At 41.2% G+C, this 23,479-nt stretch overlaps 1 protein-coding gene across 1 annotated transcript in view; it reads right to left on the bottom strand.

Annotated features, from left to right (window-relative positions):
- Window positions 1–22,121, bottom strand: part of LOC111836838 (syntaxin-binding protein 4) — a 37,199-nt gene extending 15,078 nt beyond the window's left edge. Inside the window, exons 1-11 of the mRNA XM_072705089.1 lie at window positions 21,983–22,121; window positions 20,248–20,321; window positions 16,901–16,996; window positions 13,824–13,893; window positions 13,637–13,711; window positions 11,071–11,150; window positions 9,311–9,431; window positions 7,454–7,595; window positions 3,461–3,567; window positions 3,194–3,335; window positions 2,640–2,679 (exon numbers count right to left, since the gene is read on the bottom strand). Of these exons, the coding sequence (XP_072561190.1) occupies window positions 2,640–2,679; window positions 3,194–3,335; window positions 3,461–3,567; window positions 7,454–7,595; window positions 9,311–9,431; window positions 11,071–11,150; window positions 13,637–13,711; window positions 13,824–13,893; window positions 16,901–16,996; window positions 20,248–20,321; window positions 21,983–22,029 (994 nt within the window). The 5' untranslated portion in view covers window positions 22,030–22,121. The remainder of the gene's footprint in view (window positions 1–2,639; window positions 2,680–3,193; window positions 3,336–3,460; window positions 3,568–7,453; window positions 7,596–9,310; window positions 9,432–11,070; window positions 11,151–13,636; window positions 13,712–13,823; window positions 13,894–16,900; window positions 16,997–20,247; window positions 20,322–21,982) is intronic.
- Window positions 22,122–23,479: the final 1,358 nt, after the last annotated feature.

Here is a 23,479-nt window from a genome sequence, read left to right as displayed (position 1 = left end):
AAAACATAACATACACATCCCATGGGGCATGGTGGTTAGGTTAAGGAACGAAAATTAGTTTGGGACACATTACGAAGTAGCTACACAGTTGTGATTGAAGAGTAGCACAGTGAGTGGAACAAACTCATAGTTTGGGTCCCAAACCTCATTGCTCTCTTCGTTACTGTGTCAACCAAGGCGTCAAAGCGTAATGTGAATTCATGGTACCGTATTGAAAAGTTGCAAATTAGCTATATCCTCCTGAGACCCCACCCATTCATTTATATCCATTGTAGTGGACATTTTGTTTTTGCATCTATCTTTTCACTCATGTAAGGAAACATATTTATTCCTGTTTTACACTAAGGAGGACATGCTGTGAAATTAAAAATAAAAATAAATTTGAAAAAATGTAAATTGTAAGTTGTCTTATTTCCTCCAAAGACAAATAACCTAAAATTGAAGGGCACTTTTTTCCTCGGGTCTCAGGAGGATATGTCATTTTTACTCAACACTGGGCCTTATCGTTCTCTGCTGTGTTTGCTTTGCCCTCTTCCATTCGGTCTGCATGAGTGGCTCCTGGACCGTGTGCTGCCCATGCATGCCTCTTACAGTACATCATTCTATATATGTACCCCATCTTTGTTTATAGCGATGACTAGCCTCATGGTTTCCATTGAAGGAGAGTTTCAGGGCTTCAACTGGGAGAGAAGTTTGCTTCTTGGTCTGTGAGTTATATTTATATATATACAGTATATAAATTTTTTGTTGGACATATATATATATATATATATATATATATATATATATATTCTTATTATTATTATTTTATTGTTACTTAAAAACATCAATCCATCTATCCATTTCTTATGACTGCTTATCCCATTCAGGGTTGTGGGGGGGTCTGGAAAGATCTGGGGCTAAGTCAGCTTTACCTGGGGCTTGATATTTTTTTTGAGTGAAGATAACTGGCATCAGGGCTAAAATACTCAGGCTCAGCTTAATTTACTCGGACTATAGCCCCCAGTGATCGGACCTAATGACACCCATGGCAATGAACAACCCAAGATGGGGCACCAACCAATCGCAGGGCTCACTCACACACCACTCACTCACACGTGCACAACTGCAGGCAATTTGGCTGAAAAAAGTTCAATAATAGTGTCCTAATTAAACCGGTGAATGGATATTATAAGACTTTATAAATAAAGCTGAAGTGACCTGAAAGTTCATATACCTGCTGCCTTTCAGTCCACTGAACACTGTTAGATATAACTATATAATAAGATAATTTGCATTATATAATCCTGTGTTTTGCCCTCACGACCTGGATATGTGGTGGTGAATGGATGGATAGAACAATCAAATGTTCTGTGCTTGTCAAGGCCACATACTGATATTTCATTTCACATTCTTTGTTAGTCTTGTCTTCCTAGTTATTGTATTTTTGTGATGATGATGAGCTAAAATGTTAAAATGTAAAGGCTACAATGAACAGGAAATCAAGATCTTTAACAACACGGAAAGGAACACTGGTTACACTGCTATGAGAAGATGAAGGGATTAGTTTTCTCTAGGTTCCATTCCATAGAAACGTCATCGGAATCCTTCAGGCCTGTGGTTATTTTAATCTAAATTCAACACTGGCTCACATGTGAGCCACTTTCGATTTTCCTGCAACTCTGATGCAGCTTTCATTTGGGTTCCTGAAAGGAGAAACCTTTGAACTCAAAACCAGTGCAGAAAAGTAATAAAATATTAAATACCATAAATATACTTTTTTCTGCATTTTGAAGAGGACTTCAGAAGGGAAGTGCATCAAGATACCAGGGAGGACCTGACTGAGAGGTGTGGGACTGAGAGGATTATGAAAAGATCTGCGGATGAACGTGAGAAGGATGAGACTCGTGAATCAAGTGGCTGTATCACATCTATAGGTACTGATCTAATGTGAGATTAACAAGAGCCTGTGCCAGAAAACGGGGAACAGTGGATGCAGCAGCGAACATATGAAAAACTCTTATTTTTTGGTAAGTCCCATGGCACTCTATTTCGTAACTGTATACGTGTTATATATTTATAACATTTATAACAGAGAAGGGCTGGTCATCAAGTTTAAACTCCATAATTTTCCAGGTAACATCTTTCGATTTTGCACTGTCTGCACTGAATTTTCATTTGCTATCAAACGCTTGTGTTACTCATGGACTGGCGTCACAAAATGGCAACACTGCAGCCATTTTCATTAGAACAGATTTGTTTTCCACATACTCTTCACTGTCTCGCCGTAAGGTGAGCGATCAACTTCGTGGTGTTGAAATGTCGTATTAGTGGATCCTCCTTGTGAAATTTCAGCAGAGCAATGTTCGCAAAATGCATTTCTAACTTCACTAAGATAATTCCACACAGCAGATGTTTTTTGAAACTGTTTAGTACGCGGGTGTTCTACGCGATATGGGTCACCATTTTAAAGGGAATTATCCGCGGTAAATATTGGCTGATTTTTAAGCATCGCCCCACAGCCGATTATTGCTGTATCGGCTGATACCGAAAGTTACCGAAACAATCGGTACATCTCTACGAAATTTACCTAGGAGGACCAACCCCCCCAGGAGACGTTGAGGTGTGAGTATGAGCATTGGCCAGGCGAGGCGGCCTACCTGGCACGTGTGCGTCAGAGGTGGGCTCCACGGGGGCTCTCTGGCAAACAGACACCAGCATTACATGCCATAGAATCACTCACTGCAGGGTCCACAACACAGCTAGGAACCTCACGTCCAGGCGGAAATGTCATGACAGCGACAAGTGCGTTCTGTACATTTTCCATAAAGTCACTTGCATCATTCCTATAGGACAGGGTTCCCCAATTCCGGTCCTGGAGGCCAGAATCCAACACAGTTTGCAGATTTCCTGCTCACACTCATCTTAATCAGCTAATCACCAGGTTCACTAAGGGAGTTTGAGTAGAGAAATCTGCAGACTGTGTTGGATTCTGACCCTCCACCACTGGTACTGGAGAACCCTGCATTAGGATATATGACAGGCCCTGCATAAGGGCCTCACCTGGGATTTTCAGATCTGTCCACAACCACTACCATAGTTACTAATATATCAACGTTTTAGCTTGAAAATGTGTGCTTATTCAAAAAGACTTCAGAGTGAAGTTTAGCCTTGCCGCACTATAAATGAAAGGGCTAAATTTTAGCATACTCACCTCCGGAGATCTTCCACGGACCTTCATCCGATAGGAGCTGCATCCATTCCCTACACCCTTCTGCACTCCGTTTTGTACACCAGTGCCGCTGGACACTAGACCTTTCCCTGGAATGAAGGCGATGTCCACAAAAGTGTCTTGGCTTTGGGGACAAAGAGAGAACAGTCAAATCTCGCTATTGTTATTTTTTCAATGCAACAATTAAAAAGTGCAGCACTTCATATGCTTGCATGGGACCCCACGGCCCTTGTCTCTCAGCACACGCACCTGAATTTGGCCTTGTTGATGATGCCTCTAGCCTCTTCGTGCGTAACCCCTATTAGCGACTCCTTGTTGATGGCGATTAGCTGATCTCCTGGTTTCAGTCGTCCATCCTACGGGGGACACAAGGCCCACAGACACACAATTCCACACCACACATGTGCTCTATACCAAAATCACTTAGCTTAGACCAGGGGTCTCCAACTCCGGTCCTGGAGAGCTACTATCCAGTAGGTTTTCTGTCCCACTTGGCTTCTGATGAGCCACACCTGCTCCTGGTATTTACCTGAGAACAGGTGTGGCTCATCAGAAGCCGGGTATGATAGAAAACCTACTGGACGGTAGCTCTCCAGGACCGGATTTGGAGACCCCTAGCTTAGACTGACCACTAGGGATACACAAGATCCATCTTCTCACCCATGTCAAGGTCACAGGGTGAGGTGTACCATAGGCGGGATGCCAGACAATCAAAAGACACACAAATACATTTTAAGCAATCCAGAGATACCAATTAGATTAACTGCACCTTTATACTGTGGGGGGACACCAGAGCACCTGAAGGAGACAAGCATGACTCAGGGAGATCATGCAAACTCCACACACACAGAGTAGATGTGAGGTGAGATTTAAAACCCCATCCATTGAGGTATGAAGCTACAATGTGTCCTCTCTGCTTCCATGCTGCCTTATATGCAACATCCACACTTTCTAATTATGCTGACAGTGTTTGTGCATTGAGACGATCTAGTGCTTCATGTATATATGGGAAGATTTACTGTAAGACGATCCTATTCTTTGGTGGCATAGGTAAATAAATGAAGCTGTATGAAATTGTCATGAGATCCAAAATTAATCACTGCAAAAAAAAAACCATGCTAAACGTTCAAAGCTGAACGGTTGGACCATTCCAGTCCCTTTTTGGTAGGCTTTGTGTAACACGCCCCTTAAGTAAACCATTCCTTCAGTTTTTTTTAAGAAGATTAAGAAGATTGTTGCTGTACAGGTTGTTGTTTGTAGGTATTTTTAGCTGACACTGACAAATCAGTCACACAGGTAGTCTCCACAAATAAAATATGTTTCCAGGATTCCAGAGTTGTAAGAATTCAGGACACATCTGTTTGAGTGGTGGTGACAAGCAGAAAAGCTCCCATTTATTTGAAAATCCGTTCGCCATTTCAACACAGTGCAGCAAAGCAAGAGGCTGTAAACAAGCTGTTAAACTACGCAACAAATCAGTTCACAGCCAAAGCTTTGGTATAACCCATGGGGAGAGAGATTTCATAGCGTCTAGAAAGGTCACATTTCTCACGCCTCTCAACGCCCACTCACCCTGTAATTCATCCGAGGAGTAATATGGCAACAATAACCCATTTGGATACGGGCTAAAGCAGCCGTATGTGCTTGGGTAATCCAGAGATGCCAATGAGATTAACTGCATGCTTTTATACTGTGTGGGGACGTATAATGAAACTGACGGAATCAACACTGTTTTAGCAATACCAGAGGCGTCGTGCAAACTAAATTTGTGGGTGGGCACTGTTTCAATACCGTGCATATAAAAAAAAAACACATATGCAGATACTAATGTTCTTGAAACTTTATGCAGCTATTCACATTCAAACACATCCAGCCAACCTTATTAACTGCAGCTGAGATGTGAGTCATGATAGTTTGTTGATGATGTGTAGAGTTACTGGTGGAAAACAAAGAATGATGTGGGATGGGGGAGAGGATAAAGAGATGTTATCTGATGGAGGAAGCTCGCTCACTGGGCAGGTTACCCTGACTGAGTTTACGACAAGTTTAACGACATGTTATTCTTGGTCAAAGTAGGAACATTATTGTTGACTGAATAATTAATTTATGTTACACGTCGACAAAATGCGTAAACACATACCTACCTAAATTGACTGGCACAACGCCAATGAGCATTACGACACTGTATGAACCATAATCACTGGAGCACCACCTGTGCAGGGTCCCGGAGGCAAACGTTTTCATTGGTTCCGACGCCACCCCTCGTCCATGATTGGCTGACTGGTATATTATGCCACAGGGTTGTTCAGCAGGACTAATTATGCAGTTTCTGGGAAGCTTATATTGTCTATGTGCGCATCTTTAAATAGTGTAAATGATGTGTATTCCTGTATTTTTGTTGGTAGTAAATGTCATGGAATGCGTATATTTCGTTAGCGTGTAACCGTGACTGCCATTTAAATTGTTGGCTTCCCTGTCTGTGCCGCTGGTAGTATTAAACAAAGAGTAGCTGTTAATAAAGAGAGTAACTTCCATTCCAAAAGAGCTGTCATCTCCCTTATTAAAACAACTCATGCACTCCCCACAATAGGTTTATTTGTGCTCTGGATGTGGGTCTGCTGCAATGAAAACACACGGTGCCCCTCAGGGCTGTGGCGTGACGAAGAATGAGCCAGCAGGCAGCGTCGTTTTAAGTACGTGACAGATTGTCCTCGGCTACGTTTTCGATTTAGTTTTGTTCGGACATGTTTGAAGGATACGGCTACTTTAATGTTCCGACCTTTTAGAGAAACTGATGAAGACAGAATATCTGGTTAACAGCGGCTTAACCAGGAGGCTGAAACGCCAAAATGGCGTGGCGATGGGTCAATGTTTCAATACAGAATTACACTTTAGTCCTGTTTAATTTGCACAAGCCAATGTTTATGACAGGAGCACAACATGCTACCAAAAGCCAGACCTGAAACACACAGCAGTCAGTGTGTGACGGCAGAGAGAAGGTCACCCACTACGGTCCACGGTGCTGGGTCTAGCCTGTATGGTGCCCTGGACGAGCCCCCCCTTCAGCATCCTGACCTCCCCCTGCCCCCCACCAATAAAAAAACACCATCCATCACGGTTATTTTTATTAAGACATTTGGAACAATACAAATAAATAATGAAAAAAGAAATTAAACTAAGTCTATATAAATATTAAAATAGGCACAAATGAGATTAAAAAATATCAATATGAAGTAACAGAGACAAACAGAATCAAATAGGAGACTTTGCTCTTCTTTCTAAACAGGCACCTGATGGCTTAGACTTTTCTGTTCCATGTGTGCTAATTTAGCAGTCGAGCATCAATACCCATCCCCTAACACAGTCAACCAAGAGCCAAAACCAAATCAATTCCCTTCGGTAGCTTGCAGACCTGCTTTATATTATTCTTAATGATTTGTCATCTCATACCCCTGGGTGGAAGCCTGCCTAGCTCACAAACTAGAATCAGGGCGCCCACTTCAACAAGATTTATTGACCGACACAGTGACATGATGTCATTGACATGATGTGCAAATGAACGATACAAAACCGATTGTGCAAATGTCACCGGAGCGATTTTTTTTTTGTGTGTGTGAGGACCCCGTGTCACTCCCAGCAAGACGCCCGCCGCGTGCGCCTGCCCATGTTGCCCGTACCTAAATCCGCCAGTGACACCAGTGCCAATCCGCCAGTGACACTCAGCCCAGGAGGCAGAAGCTCTCCACAGTGCAAACAGCAGAGATCGAACCTGAACTCCCCAATCCCATCGAGTCGGTCCTCCTCCCCCCTGAAGATATTAACAGCCGGATGTTTGCTGTCTGTCTCAATCCTCAACGGGGGACACTGTCGTGAAACTGCCACAAAGGCAATCTTCTTTCCAGGATGTGTAATTAGACACTGAGAACAGATATTCACTTTACACGCCTCCTGCTTCCTTTTCAGTGCGTATAATCTATGTAGGTCATCAATCAGCACTGACTTTAGGTTATTTTTAAAATTTCCCTCTTCTGTTTGACTGTTTGGCCGAAAGATTGGCCAGGTCATCGTGATGACGCTATAATATGACGAGGCTGTCCGTTCCTCACACATTATCAGCTCTGTGTACTCTGTTTTAGTACAGAGGGGAGTTTGGCCACCCATGGTGGCCTAAATGGGCATCACATTGCCTGACCCAAAATGGAGTTTGTGAGCAAAGGTCGCCCCCTGCTGGACCTCGCTCACCCTATGGCAGTCACTCCCGGCCAGCACGTCCTGGATGAAGACGGCCGGCCCGTCGGGTCTGTTGGAACCTCCGCTGATGGAGATGCCCAGGCTGCAGGAGCGAGTCACGCTGATCAGCTGGATGAGACCATCTCCCGGGAGACTGAAGCAGAAAGGATCCATCGTCAGCATACCTCTGACAGAGGAGCTCCAGATGTTTAGCCAGTGAGTAGGAATTCTACTGTTGAACATTCTAGAAAAAGTGTGTTTCTTTAATGAAAGCATCAAGCCATGTCAAGTTTATTTGAATAGCACATTTAAAAATGGTTCATTCAAAGCGCAATACAAAAAAAGAATTAAAACTAACAAGACATACTAAAGCATTAAAACAAACCAACTTCTATTTACCAAAATAAAAGACATTTAGAATATTATTTTGAAGTGAAATGCATAATAAATGGGCAAATTAAATTTATAATAATCATGAAAAGAAATGAACAACGATTAAAACCTACTAGAACTATTAAAACATACTAGAAACTAAAACATCAAACAAACACTAAGCCAAGCTATATACGTGGGTAAAGCTGCTTTTGAATAACAATAATAATAACTGCAGCCACAATTATGTGTTTCTCTAGCAAAAGAAATAAAAGCCATTCATCTTCCAAGCCCTTATTCTAGGGAGGACTGGGGAGAGGAAATGAAGTGCAATGCATTCCAGCATTTAAAATATAATTTTCAGCAAGTTCTAAGTTTAGGTCTTACAGCTTTGGAGGTTTATGTTGTAAAATCAAAATTCTGTGCATAAGCAAATCCTTTTCAGCAAGTTTGACTTTCTGACTGCTGAAAAGAACACATGACCCTCAGTGACAGAGCTAAAGCGAAGCTGCAGTCAGTCCAATGATTTCTGTGATAGTCGTTAATGTCCCATGAGTCATAGACTGTGTTTGGAATGCCCACTCACTCACTCACTCGCCCACTCACTCACTCGCCGACTCACTCACTCACTCACTCGCCCACTCACTCACTCACTCACTCGCCCACTCACTCACTCACTCACTCACTCGCTCACTCGCCCACTCACTCACTCACTCACTTGCCCACTCACACTATAGTGTTCACTACGTACAACACCCGCTAGGGGACAAGGGCAGACAGCGGTTGATACATTTCAGACACTAAGAAGATTTTATGCTGCTACATAATTACATGCCGGATATTCATAAGTGTGCGTGTAAACAAACTTCATAACATGGACACCAACGTTGGTATTTTTGGATAAGTAAACATAGTAATTGACATATGTCTGTACAACGTTGAAATAAAAATAAAACAAAACTTTACAACACAAATCTGTGCACACATAACTTTATTTACAACATACTTGGCTGCGCTGTATCCACCTACGCAAGCTTGAAGGGGCCTGCAGCTGTAACTATAGCATTTTATACTAATCTTCAATATACTGTATTAATTGTGAACGTTACCCATGTAAAATAGTCAAATACATCAAAATAACTTTCTATTTTTAAACCAGCAGCTGTAGCTCACATGCAAGTATTTCATAAGCCAGCTACTGAACAATGGCTAACAGTTACAGTTCAGACTGAACAAAGTTTCTTAAATTTGGTTCCAACACGCACGTGACAGGCTGCAATGAATGATGGTCAAAGTCAACCGATGTAGGGTACGGCTCACGCTGAATATGTAGTGCACTATATAGTGGCTGAAATTTACGGCTGAGTATTCGAACAGCATTACAAAATGGCCGACTGTATAGTGCAATAAATAGTGGGCGAGTGAGAAACACAGCCATAGTTATTTGTGCAAACCCGGGTAAGACGAGAGGCTGGAAGGGCTGGTACTCAGACGTACCTTATAGGTCGCATTAGGGGTCCAGTCCCACTGTAGGCACATTGAGATCCAGCCGGACTCAGCAGCAGGGGGCTCTGTGACCGTGACGAAGACCCAGACGATGTGCTGTCCACATACTTGCCTGTTTCATAGGAATGAAACATTAGCCTTCTGGATGCAGAACACAAGAGTGTGGCATTGGGTTCAACATTGTAAACCACCACCCACCCCCAAACACACACAGTAGGGACATGTTCCTACAGTCTATACCCAAATCTATGCCCTTGATAAAACATCTACGTTTTATAAACAAAAATTTGAGCAGTGTATTAATCTCTTGTAATATAAGCCCCATGGTAGATGAATATGTGGCAGCGCTCATCTCTGCAGCAGTCTATCGTGGTTGCAGTCACCAAGATGGTTCACTAGTATCACCTAGTGATTAATATTCACGGAGGGAAAGATAACAGACCGCTACTGTTTCCTTGACCTGGGAACACAACACTAGCGTTCCGCTTTTATTTTTGCACATGCTCACAACAACAACTGTGCACGCAGGCACATACGCTCTGATATGATGTCACTACGTAGCTTATTTAACATGGCTTTGCTACTCGTATTATTGGATACACTCAACAGAATAAAAATGACATTTTAAATGCAAGCATAACAGTACAAGCTAATCTGCCAACACATTCTGTCGCTTGTCAAATTTAATCTGGAGCTCACCATGAGAAGGCAAACGACAGAATTCGGCCAAGTGAGCTGTGTAAACACGGCTGCCCTGTCAAGTCCAGGCCAAAAATATCCTCTTAAAAGTTCAACCCCGGTCCCCAGTTTGAAAAGCGAGACCATTTTTGATGTAGCGTGCAGTCAGCTTGGATGCATTAAACTGTGAATGAGAAAAGGCTGTTTTACAAGCCCCACCATTACATGGCAAGCTGACAGTCAACTTTTCCTATTTTTTTCCCACTGACAGAGTAATCATCTCACATGGGATCAATCATTATATTTAGATCCAGCTTTCAATCCTCCTAACTGCCTACTTGGTGCAGACAGGGCTTCTGAGAACTGAAAGACGCAGTAGGAGCTGATACTCTCAAGCCTTCAGATTACTAAATATGCTTGTGGGAGTTCTACTTACACAAAAATGCTCTGAGGGCAGAGCAAAAAATGACTGGTTCAGAGAGATAACCAATTTTCGGGAGGAAAATTAATCGTTTAGATTTATTGACCAACCAATACAATAGTTAATAGATTAATCAATAGAAAAAATAGTCATTATTGGCAGCCCTATTTGTGACTGACAACATCATTGAATCCATCACAGGGAACATGGCAATCACTTTGGGAAAAGCACACACACTATTTCACCTAACCGTGGGGTTTTGGCCTAAGATGAGCTCCATATATAGAGCAGGAAGCAAACCCACAATGAGCTATAAGGCTACATTGCTTTCCCCAGTATAATAATATTTCCACATTTTACTCATACACTCCACCAACAAGCCATGATGTCACTCATTTAAGTCAGATGGGCTCCTTAGTTTAGAGCACTATCCAGTATAGTTAATTTGAATGTAATTAGAGTTAGATTACCCCGTAATGAAAAATCCCACCAATTTATAATCTCAGCTGAGTAGCAGACCCATCCTCTGCACTGAGATCACAGGGAAATCCATTCCATATGATCTATGAATCATGTGGCCAGCTGGGGTGGGGGCCCCTACGAAAGAGCAGACCCCCCCCCGAGGCTCGTGCAGACGCGATGGTACCCCTACCTTGCTGGATGGGCGAGTTCCGGATCGAGCCGTTGCTAGCGCTGGACCCATATTTCTCCAGCAGCTCAGCGAATTCTTTCCTTCATCCAAACAAAGAGATGGAGAAACAGATTAATTGTAATTATGTAATTATACTTTAATTACACACTAATTACAATTAGTAATTTGTTCCACCACTGACGATGAGCTTTGGGTTCAACAAATAAATTAATTTATTTTAATTGCACCAGTACAGAATGACAGAAAGAGCTAACAGAACTGTAGGATGAGAAAGGGCATATGAGTCAAATACAGAAACAGAAAAATCCATCCATCCATCCAGCTTCGTATCCAGTATAAGGTTATGGGGAGCTTGTCCTGTGAAGCACAGGGTGGGAGCCATCCAAGATGGCATCCCACCCCATTATACCACTTCCCCCTATCCTAAGTTGCATTGGAAAAATGCATCAGATGAATGGGTTAATATAAGTGAAGAGACACCATTTCACCTACATGCATGTTTCTGTGATGCAGGGGGAACTGGGATTAATGTAGACTCCCCAGGCACAGAGTGTGGTTGGAGCAGGCCCCAGCCCTGGAAATCTCCAAATGATCTATATGGAATCCACACGATCACATACAGCTCTAGTAAATCTAGTAATAGATTTCAGGCTTGTGTGAGAAAAATGCAGAAAAATGCAAACTAAGCCATGAAATTTCATCCCACATAAAGTATTCTAAAGTAAGCTGGATTTGATGTGCTGCAGGTAATTATCATTTACCAGCATTAACTACACTTACTGGTTCTTAGTGAGAATATTTGGATTTAATAAATATTATTTGAAGGGGCATATTAATTACCCACAAACTACATCTTAGTTACATGTTCATTCACCATCAATGATTCTTTATCTCAGGCAGTTACTATATTTACCATATCTGTTAATTCTGTAAACCTCTGTGAACTACTAAGGAACTACTGAGGAACTACTGAAGGAACAAGTAATGAATAAAACAAGTGAAATGCTGATCTCATGTTTGTTCATCATTAATGAATCATGACACATTTTTTATCTTAAGTAGCTACTATATTTGCATATGATTTGTACTTCAGTAGTAACTGAGTTATTACTAAGTATTTGTGTACCCCAAAGTAAAGTGTTATGAAAAAAATGAATGAAATAAGGATTACAATGATGTCCCATGCTGCCTGGGATAGAATCCAGGCTGCTCCGAGATCCTGACCAGGACTGGTGGATGGAAAATGAATGGCTGGATGGCTGAATGGATGGATGAATGGAAGGATAGATGGATAGAAGGATGGACTGGAAAAGCAGAACTTTCAATTTGCCAACCCGGGTAATGAATATAACAACCCCCAAAGTTGATAGGATGGGAAGCCCTATGTTAGGGAATGTAGGTCTGTGTCATTAAGCACCTGCCCATTTCCTGTCCCCTGAGGCTTTGAAGGAGTCATCACCTGGCAGTGCAATCTGCTGTACAGTGAGTCCGAGTCATTACCTGGCAGTGCATCTGCTGTACAGTGAGTCCGAGTCATTACCTGGCAGTGCATCTGCTGTACAGTGAGTCCGAGTCATTACCTGGCAGTGCATCTGCTGTACAGTGAGTTCGAGTCATTACCTGGCAGTGCAACTGCTGTACAGTGAGTCCCTGACCTCACTCATTACACCAGCGCAGGATGTACGCCATGTAACCATACTTAATTAGCAAATAGCTCAGTGGTCAACATACGAAGTCTGTAGACTTAGCATGCTGCCTTAATGCATCAGAATGCATTATTCTTCATTTATTATAAGTGCCACTTTTCATGAAATAAAACAACTACTAACTGAACAACTGTTTCAAAATAGATTCCAAATTGTTTCCATCTGAGTTGTGACCCCCTCCCCCCTTAGGGTGTAGGGCTTGGGACACGGTGGGGGTCAGTGACTTCAAAGACATTGGTAGGAAACGCTAAAGTACAGATACAACTTACCGCCACACTCAACATCAAAAATCAAGCGGGGGGTTTTAATGGGCCAATGGGGAATTTGGTGAAGGTGATGGGAACAAGGAAACAGAAGCAATAGAGCAGCCTCCCCCCACACCAAAGTACTTGGCAGTCCCTGGGTTAAGTACGCCTGACTTACGGACAGCTTGCCATAAAGTCTTTCATATCAAGAACTTAGGTTAAATACAATGGTTTGTAATAACAAATGCAAGCACTTCCTTGTGGCGCATAGCACAGCTCCAGCAGTTCTTCGGCTTGAGGTAGAGTACAGTACCGTATGTAGTTACTTTTAGTATTACTGTATAATTATTATTATTATGTACTATATTATTATTTTTCCAACTTACCTACAAATTTGACTTAAAGATACTTAGGGAATACATTGTGTATTACCTGTATATACATGAATAATAGAGTTCAAAGTAAAAGCGAAGACATGTTTCATTGCAAAGTGATAATGCAAAGTAGCTAATTATGTACAATATTCACCAATTGTTGTCAAAGAACTTCAAAGGATATCAAGGCCTTCTTTAGGATTCCCAGGATGTCACCTGCCACCAATCAAAGATGACCTACCTCGCCTCCTCATCTCTTGCTATGAGCAGTCGCATGTGATTCGTGGAGGATGCAGCTCTGAGAATATCCACGGCACTGTAAGTGGAAACCGATGAACTCTCATTAGTGTGTGGGCATTGCTTTCCAGTTAAGATGTCAGAAATGCAAAATGAAAGATAAATCACACGAAAACAGTCACACCAAATACCTCTCACTTGTAACGCCTATTAAACTTTCCCCATTGACTTCCAAGATCTGATCTCCAGGTTGCAGATTCCCTGCATAGGAACAAAAGCAGCAAAAGTAAGTGGCTGATTTTGTCATCAACATTTTTAAATACCACGCCGTACCCTATTACCATGATTCCAACCAAAGCCTGGAAACAACTTTAATGCTAGAATTCCTGGAAAATTGAGACTCTCCAAGCATCAAAACTGCACACAGGCCGTAAAGACACATGAAAAAGTGAAACATGAACTAGGCTTAACATACCGACATTAACGTTGATAGGTAGTGATGTCATTATATGCAATTTATGCATGAAACCGAAGAAATGCAACCAATCGATCAGAAAATTGGTTGTCAAATTTGGGCTGCAGCAAGTTCTGAAAGGGTCATGAGGCAGAGTTGGAAATATAAGTATTTTAAAACCAACAAACTCCTATCCTGATCCGCAATCAGATCCTAGAATTAACCTATATAAACAGGTCTGGGGTCAACAAACGCTCAGCACAAAACTAGTGAACACTCAATCAATCCAAGAAACGAAACCACAGATGCTTAATTTAAAATCCACTGGAACATCCAATCAGATTTGTGTGATAGACATTGATTGGCGTAAATTGCAGAGTGCACCGCTTGCTTGATCATAGCATTAATTTAAACCTATAATTGATATACGGTCATGACTGAGCTGGCATGGTTGAGAACCACTGTTATACACTTTATCATTCTTTGGTGAAAACCAAACTGTCTTGCCAAAATACTAAATCGGAAAATAAGAACTGTTAGATCTCAACAAGGTTCTCTGAATTAGACACTCCAAAAAATAGGTCAGGTGGGATTTAAGGACAGTTCAAAGTTCTTATCTGATGTGATACTCCATGCTGAAAATGACAACAAGGCCAGCTGGGATCAAGGAATCATTAAAGGGTCTCAAACTGAAATAGACTGACACTCCAATATATAAAAAGACCGAATACGATAGAAGGACCATTAAACATTCTCATCCTGAATTACGCTAACACTCCAAAAGATAAAAGATCAGATGGCATGGAGGAGCTCTCGACAATGTAGAGCTTACAAAGGTCTGTGAAGATGAATGTGCACAAGAGGAATGATGAGTAAAAAAGCCACTTTCTGTCCTTCAAATCATATGCATTAAGATGAAAATGCAACATTGAAGCCTAGTATAAGAGCACAGGAAAGTGTTCAAGAGAGGCCTGGTGCTCGTAGTCACCTGTTTGAGAGAGAGAGTAACTGGATGTGTACACTGCATTTGTGCATTTTATTTCAGTGATATAATTGTAATGCACTGTTGGCTTAATAAACATGCATAACAGTTTTATGAACATTACTGGTCTTATTTCTTTTTCACGTGCATTTTTGCAGTGAATCTCCTTGGCTAGTGAGTGCAGTTTGGGGCTGGCAGCTGGCTAACTGACCATTATTCAATGGGTAGAATTTGCTAGGACCATACAGACAAACATGTAGCACCAAGTCTTATACATTATAATTTTGACAACAAAAGACCATGGATTTGAGCAGTGATTAAGTGTACTATGACTATATATTAACATGCTATTTGTCTTTTATTGTACTTAAGTATTTAAGTATAACTATTAGAAAAATAGTTAGAAAAACTATTAGAAAAAAAGTATGGCATGCTTGGAACACATTTCTCAGAAATACATACTTCTGTCCTACTTAAGTGATACATAGGTACATAAGACCTTTAAATGTGAAATAAACACAATACTATGAAATAAATACTACTATTGTTTAATATTCTGAAGTATGTCACTCCCGGCTCGTACGATCCTCGTGTGTGCCACGCCCCCCTCGTTACCTCGTGTTCATACCTGATTGTAATCACCTGTTGCTTGTTAAGTTCACCCTGTCTTGTGTATTTAGTCCGCGTCTAAGTCAGTATTCCCCAGATCTGTCATTGTGGTGTGTTGTAATGTTTGTGGATGTCTGCCCTTTACCAACCGAATAAAACCCCGTTTACCTGTCTGTTCGGCTCAACTCGCCTACTTGCCTGCTCGCCTGAGCCATTAACATAACAAAGTACATACTTAATTGTATTTTAGTACAGTGAAAGTGTCCCAAATCACTCACTAACTTAGCATTTAGCATATTTAATTTATATTAAAATTTAAATAGAATATAACTTAAATATATTTAAGTTCTAATAAGTTGTTCCAAAACAGTGTAGGCCTATTTAGCAGGGCTGCCACTAACAACTATTTTTCTATGAATTCATGTATAGGTCAGGTTAACGAACATCGGGGGGGGGGGGCTTCAAACATGCGTAGGGGAAACAAGAAGGTGGAACAGGTGAAGCGGGTAGAGACGTGACAATTTCGATAAGTCGTAGTATGTCTAAAATATTAATATAATGTCCAAAAGTTAGTAATCTGGGTAACACATTACTTGAAGCAGTCTACATAAGGGTGACATGTAACCGTCATACGAATGACATGACACATGTCATGCACATTAATGACACATTATTGATGTCATAAACATCACTGTTGTCATAAAGTGTAATTCGGTGCCTAGATGAATCTTGGACAGCTATATGTTTGTAGTTTGTTACACTTGTATGTCACTTTAGACAAAAGAGTCTGCTAACTAAAATAATGTGAATGTAAGGAATTAAACAGAGCAGAAGTTTTATACAGTATATGAAGGCTGAGTCCTCAAGGGTTGGTTTTTGAGGAGTAGGTTCACACAACACATTATGTATAAATACATAAATCAACAAAGAATGCATTATACACACCAGGAAAATATGACCGTTTCTGGTAGTTAAAATAGACACAGCCTAGCTAAGTAAAGAATGAGTCATCAAGCCTGGCAAGCTCTTTACTGGAGCTCCACACGTTTGATGCTGTGATAGGTTATCAAGAATTGTGAGACACAATCTGGTTCATGGTGTAGTTCAGTCCAGCAAAGTGTTTTGTTCTGTGTTTTCAGTTCTAAGTGGTGCCTGCTTCCATTGAACAGTCTCCTCGAATCTGCGTCACTATTAAAAATAATAAATTAACGTTAATTACTTACCATCGATGGATGCAAGGCCACCAGGTAAAATCCTCTTCACATACACTCCAAATTCCTCTCCAGTGAGCTCTTTCACCCCACCAATGACTTTAATTCCTAGAAAGACCATTTAAGAGCTTGTGGTAAACAAATTGTTGACAACTTAAATGTAAGTTGAACACTAGGAAGTTCTTCATCACATGAATAATAATAATAATAATAATAAATCAGGTCTTGTTTTGTAGTTCCTGTCCACATCATCAGCATCTTTGACAGCTAACCGGAAAGCGCGTTGATCAGAGTCATAAACAGGGACATCAGGAACAAGTTTTAATGTCCTTAGATCGAAAAGGACGATTTCCTCAGATAACGTCTCATCACTGGTCCTTCAAATCCATTGAGGAATCGTATGTGGTAAATGGGAAATGCAAATATGGATTTATAGTTATGAAAGAATAGGCGCTGCCATTGGTTGTGAGCAGATGAAAGGGTGGGGCATCGTGAGCCCCACCCACACTTAATCTCATTATTCATGATCTGATAACAGTGAACATGCATGCACCAGATGCGGCCTCTTCACAAACAGGAAGTGTACAACAGTGCCTCCTACTGTTGGCTCAGCGTCAGTCTGCATGCATGATGCTGCTCACCTGACAAACAAATACAGAGTTAATACCCAGTTTTATCCTGCTTTTAAAAATGTCTGCTGAAAATTGCTGATGTACCATATTATATTATTTAATCACATTAATATGAATACACAAATTCATATAATGGTTTATCTTCCTGCCACCCAAGAAAAAAGTGTCCTTCGGTTTTAGGTTAATTCTTTGGAGGAAATAAGACATCTTTTTTCAAATTTATTTTTATTTTTAATTTTACAGCATGTCCTCTTTAGTGTACAACAAGAATAAATATGTTTCTTTACATCAGTGAAAAGATATATGCAAAAACAAAATGTCCATTGCAATGGACATAAATGAATGGGTGGGGTCTCAGGAGGATATAATCAGGAGAAACAAAACTGTAAGGAAGCCTTTAAAATATAATATTTTAATTATCATATATCAGTATTATATTTAATAATGATGAAAGTCCTAGAATTGACCTAAGATTGAATATCAAGTCGGTTCTGCATTGTTGCTCCATAGTAAGGTTTCTGTAAGAAGTCAAGGCAGTGACGCCTCTGTCACACTGTAACACTGTTACATTTGATCATTGATGTGTGTGGGACATGTTTCTGCTTTTAGTATCATAAATTAACCCAGTGCTACATCCACGATCAAAGCTATATCTCTGGAAGCATGACAGATACCACGGACTTGGGTGAATAGCCAGAGGATCCTGGTGCAGTGTTCTGACTGAATACACAGCTGGGCAAAACACTCACCACTCCAGGGAAAAAGCCGTTTTCATCAGCGACACAAACCGATATTCTATTCGATGTAATACTTTGACTCTCCTCATCTAGAGGTAAATGACTAATAAATAGCAAACTCATTAGCTTCCAATTTATAATCGGTATCACATTTATTAGTGTTAAATGGTTTCCGGTGAATTGCATTCAAAACATTTGATTTAAAGAAATTAAAATAGAAATGTCAATGAAATTGCCACACAAGGCACTGGGAATTTAGTTGAAAGCCAAGGAGAGTTAATCTGTGAAACAAATTAAAATTTTCACTGAGTTAACTGGCATGTTACTTTATTGAGTTTTTGGCACCAGTTATTGATAACAGGTGCCGATCCATGGTTACTATAAATATTGGATGTATAGAAGGCACACTTTTGTCATTTCTGAATATCAGTGGGCAGGAAATGGAAACAAAAAAATCTGCTCGGGTCAGCAAACAAAAAAGTCTGTCTGTAGCTGCGCTGGCCAAGACCATCAGGTCCTAGTGAAAGCCGAACAAGGCTGGCAAAGGTGAGATGTCAAGAATCAAAGAACAAGTTTATCTGAGTCACGAGTCTGGAAGGCTGGTGATTAACTGGGAAATACGAGCTCAGCTGAATGCCAATGGGAGTGTAGATGTTTCAGCACCAGCTGCTCGGGAGATTGTATCAATCACAGAATACTTCAAAGACACGCAGATCCATCAGGGATCGGGCTGTCCTTCATTCTTTAGCAGTATAGTGGTCCAAAACATGCCTCAACATTGTGCAAGAACTATTTGCTACAGAGGAAAGAAATATTGAAAGCTAGCTCACACTAATGGCCTGGCTGCCCAGCCTCCAGGCCCGAATCCCAAAGCACAGCCTCTATTTCAATTCTGCCTTTCAGAACTGTGGTTTGTTGAGTCTTCATATGTAGCTTGAGATGCCTGCTTATCACCAGTTTGAAGGTACAGTATCACTCTGGTACCCTCCCCTCAGCACCAGCAACATGGCTGATATTTTATCGCCTAAAGATAAATGCCGATGACGGGTAGACAGCAGGCGATCAAGAGAATCAGCAAACGGCCAGCAAACCGGCATGAAGAGAGCCCGGGTCGGCATATCAAAGTCCCCTAACAGAGCTGTATCCTCCAACCACATTCTGCTGGGAGTGTCCCTCTCGTCGCCCCTTGTTCAGCAGTGAGGCTGACCCTGGGGGAGAGCCTCCCATCGCTTTGCATTTGTTTTTCAGTTTATTTCCAGCACAGCTGTCTCCTGTCCCTCCCTCCCCCCTTCTTTAATCTCAGCCCCTCAACCTCCCGTTCCCTCCCCAGCCTCGCCTCCGCCTCTCCGCCGGTGTCACTGGCTACAAAGTAAGTTCAGCCCTGACCTAGAACTCCCATGTGCACTGCCATTGCCTGGTTTAATATCGCAAGTCCTGTCACCCTCTCTTTCTGCCGTTTCCTGCGATGTATGCTACATCAGACCCTGTGTACGGCTTAAATCTGTACTCTGGATTTGACTTTAGTCGTCCTGTTTTTTTTGGTCAGACGCATTTGAGTCCAGCCATCACACTTCATGATTACAAGCAGAGCTGAAACGTGCAGAATAAGATCGCAGTAAATGTAAAGGTAGATGATCTTAAAGCCATAAAACACTGCCTGGTGTCCCCCACAAGGTGACACTGTATGATCTGAGCAGGTACAGCAATGTTGTGGAGTAAAGAATAACACTGGATGTCAGCACAATTATCAATTACCTATCTGACCGTTCGTTAAAACACTTATGAGATCCCTGCTTTAGCTGAGAGTCTACCAACCAAATTTCCTGTCAGGTCAGAATATGGTTGCGTTTCTATCTTAAGCCATATGAGGGGGCTACATATTTGAGGGAAATGCTGAACTCATTCACGCTGGCTGAAAACACTTCTACCACACCACTATCGATTTCAAATATTGAAAAAGTTCTGATGTAGAACAAGACAACAAGCTTACCCAATCCATCCTCGCAATCCAAAAACTCCATGAGGTGGACGGTCCGGTCTATTCCGTATGGACCCATGAGCGTCCTTTGTCCCACGGCAGCGGTAGAAGTGAGGAAAAAATGTATCAGTAAGCTTTTAACGGCCATTAGCAGGACATACAATGACAATTATCTGCCTTGATACCAGAAAAGGGAGTTTAATCTGCAACTCCTTAACTTAGCAGTAAATAACATATTCATTTTACAGTTTACTTACTTTATGTAGTTTTGGAACTCAGGACAACAGATTACAGTATGTTGTTTAAGAATTCAACACATTTTACCTTTGGCCATTCATGAGTATTTTAGGACATCTCTCTAAATTGTTTCTTAGAATTAGGTTACTTTTTAGTTATATTTGTCCTTGATTTTGCACATTACATCAATACAACAGCGAGAACCCCGTACTGTAGCACACTTTAAGATGTGTTTGGAGGAAGAATGAGACAAAACAACACGCTTCATCGCTTGGTATCCTTAGTGCCAAAACGTCCGTTAAGCGTTGTGAGTCACAACGGCATAGTGGTAAATGCTTTACTGTTCCAACTGTTTTTGGAAGGAATAGATGTGTATTAACAAATTGAATGACAAGACAAAACATGAAATATTTTGGGTTCATACTGTCTGCAGTGAAATAAAAGTAAATTTCAGAATCACTGGTTTTCACTTGGGGTGACATGGTGGTGCGGTGGTTAGCACTGTTGTCTCACAGCTCTGGGACCTGGGTTCAAGTCCCCGCCAGGGTTACATGTGTGTGGAGTTTGCATGTTCTCCCCATGTTGTTGTGGGTTTTTCTCCGGGTACCCCAGTTTCCCCCCACAGTCCAAAGACATGCTGAGGCTAATTGGAGTTACTAAATTGCACATAGGTGTGTATGTGTGAGTGAATGGTGTGTGAGTGTGCCCTGCGATAGGCTCTGGACCCCCTGCAACCCAGTAGGATAAGCAGGTTGGGAAGTGGATGGATGGATGGTTTTCATTTCCCATACTATCCCAGCTTCACCTGATTTAATCTCATACTGCAGCTGGTCCCTTTTTCTAACCGTGTGTGAGAAAGGCCCCCAATCCCCCTCTGCCCCAAGGACTATCTGACCCTGCTTTATCAAAACATGTTTGTGCATCACTAAATATCTGTAATATGATGAGATAGTCATGAGACATAGTCAACAGCACAGAAATGTAATTGGCACATGAGGCGAACACTGCAGAGAGTGTGTAAGACGAATACGAGCGCAGTCTCTGTCACTGGGTGTCACTGTCTGCAGTGTCACCCCCAAGTTTATCCTGTACACAACACTCATCTTATTATTTACTTTAAATGCCATTTATTAATACTGTATCCACTGTTAACTATTAAAGGAAATATTTTGGATTCTGCCTTTCAGAACTATGGTTTGTTGAGTCTTCATATGTAGCTTGAGATGCCTGCTTATCACCAGTTTGAAGGTAAACCAGTGGTAAAGATTTTTTTTAAAGAAAGCATGACAAGAACATTCAAAATAATTGTCACATAACCAATGACTACACCCAAGAAAACTGCATCAATAATAATCAATAATAATCAACAAACACTTCAAGGTGGTATAAGTAACATTAGACCACACACACATGAGCTATTTTATACTATACTACGCACCTTCCTGTACAGAAGTGCTGAGTGCTGAGTTTCCAGCACTCAATGCACTAATTCCTATAGCACCTTCATTACCTGCTGATGACGACCGCTCCTTTATACATGACTGAAATCGTCGACATCTTTTAAGTAGCTTTTTCTATCTGTTTCATGCAGCAACCTGCCCATCTTCCGCGTCACACGGGGCTCCACGTCTGTGGAAACGCACGATGCCTCCAGCGCTCTTAAAATCCCCACGCCTTTACCAGAGCGTTGGACGACACGGCCAACTTCCAGGGCAGATTAAGTTTTATGTAACGCGCAAACAAAACCAGCAGCATCATTTTCTCTATTCCCCAAATCCACATTCTGTCTGCTAAAAAAAACAAAAAAACGTTGAAATCATAACCGGGGAGTGAATTAATTTTTAATCTCATAATATTTCATAGTGGTATTAGGATGTCAATTTCAGTGATTTGTTCCCTTTTGCAAGAGGATTACAAAGTAATGTCCTGAAAATAACATACTAATTTGTAATTATAGCAAGCATAACCTTACAAGCAGATTAAATTAGATTTAATACCTAAGTTTAAGATGTCTAAATTAATGACCAGAGACAATTTTAGATTTTTGCAAGAAGTTTTTGCATTACTATGGAAGCCCGTTTCCGCCACATAACATAAAAAATAATTCAGATTCTAAATTGAAATTATGAGATACTAAGTCATAATTATGAGATACTAAGTCGACATTATGAGAAACTAAGTCGAAATTATGAGATACTAAGTCGAAATTATGAGATAGTAAGTCATAATTATGAGATACTAAATCGAAATTATGAGATACTGGTGCGCCTGCGCATACTGTTGCTTGACGTATGGATAACTAACGTTCTTACGTTTGGAGAATTCCATCCCTCTGTCCCCAAGCAGCATGCACGCGGTATCAAGCCTCATATTCGATATTCAGTTTTCTAGCTTTAATAACTTTTCACGGAAGTAAGATGGGACGTTTTTAATGAAATATAAATTAATAAATAAAAAATCTATAAAAAAAAAAATCCGCAAAAAATTGCTTTTGCCCATGTAATAAAGACAGCATTTCTTTATATATACTGTATTATATGTATTGTGATGACCTGGTAGACCTAGGTATCAAATGACAGCGATAGCAAATGACGGCTTGTTAGGAAACAACAATGAACAACGCCCTTTTATTGCAGTCTTTCACAGAACTAACATAGGTACCATATGAGCACCAAACCCAACAAAATAGCAGAAACACAAGAAGGTCAGATGTTGAACCGTAAGGTACACACATGGTTGGAGATTTATACAAAGCTAAGGACACACGAGGATCGGACAGGGAGCACATAAGACACAGGCAAACATACAAGCCGCAATCGGGAAATACAAATATAAACTATAACAATGTAACAGCAATAATACAATGGCTATTTACATTACTTGCGGTGCATGCTGGGACATGCACACTCTGCCGGGGCTACACTGCTCCCTCTGCAGAGGTTGACCGTGGATCTGGTATCCCTTCCAGGGCCACTTCCAACGACTCCCACAGCCAGGCCCCCTTCTC

Source organism: Paramormyrops kingsleyae, chromosome 22, assembly GCF_048594095.1.
Source record: "Paramormyrops kingsleyae isolate MSU_618 chromosome 22, PKINGS_0.4, whole genome shotgun sequence".
NCBI classification, from domain to species: Eukaryota; Metazoa; Chordata; class Actinopteri; order Osteoglossiformes; family Mormyridae; genus Paramormyrops; species Paramormyrops kingsleyae.
This window is presented reverse-complemented; position numbering and strand designations above follow the sequence as displayed.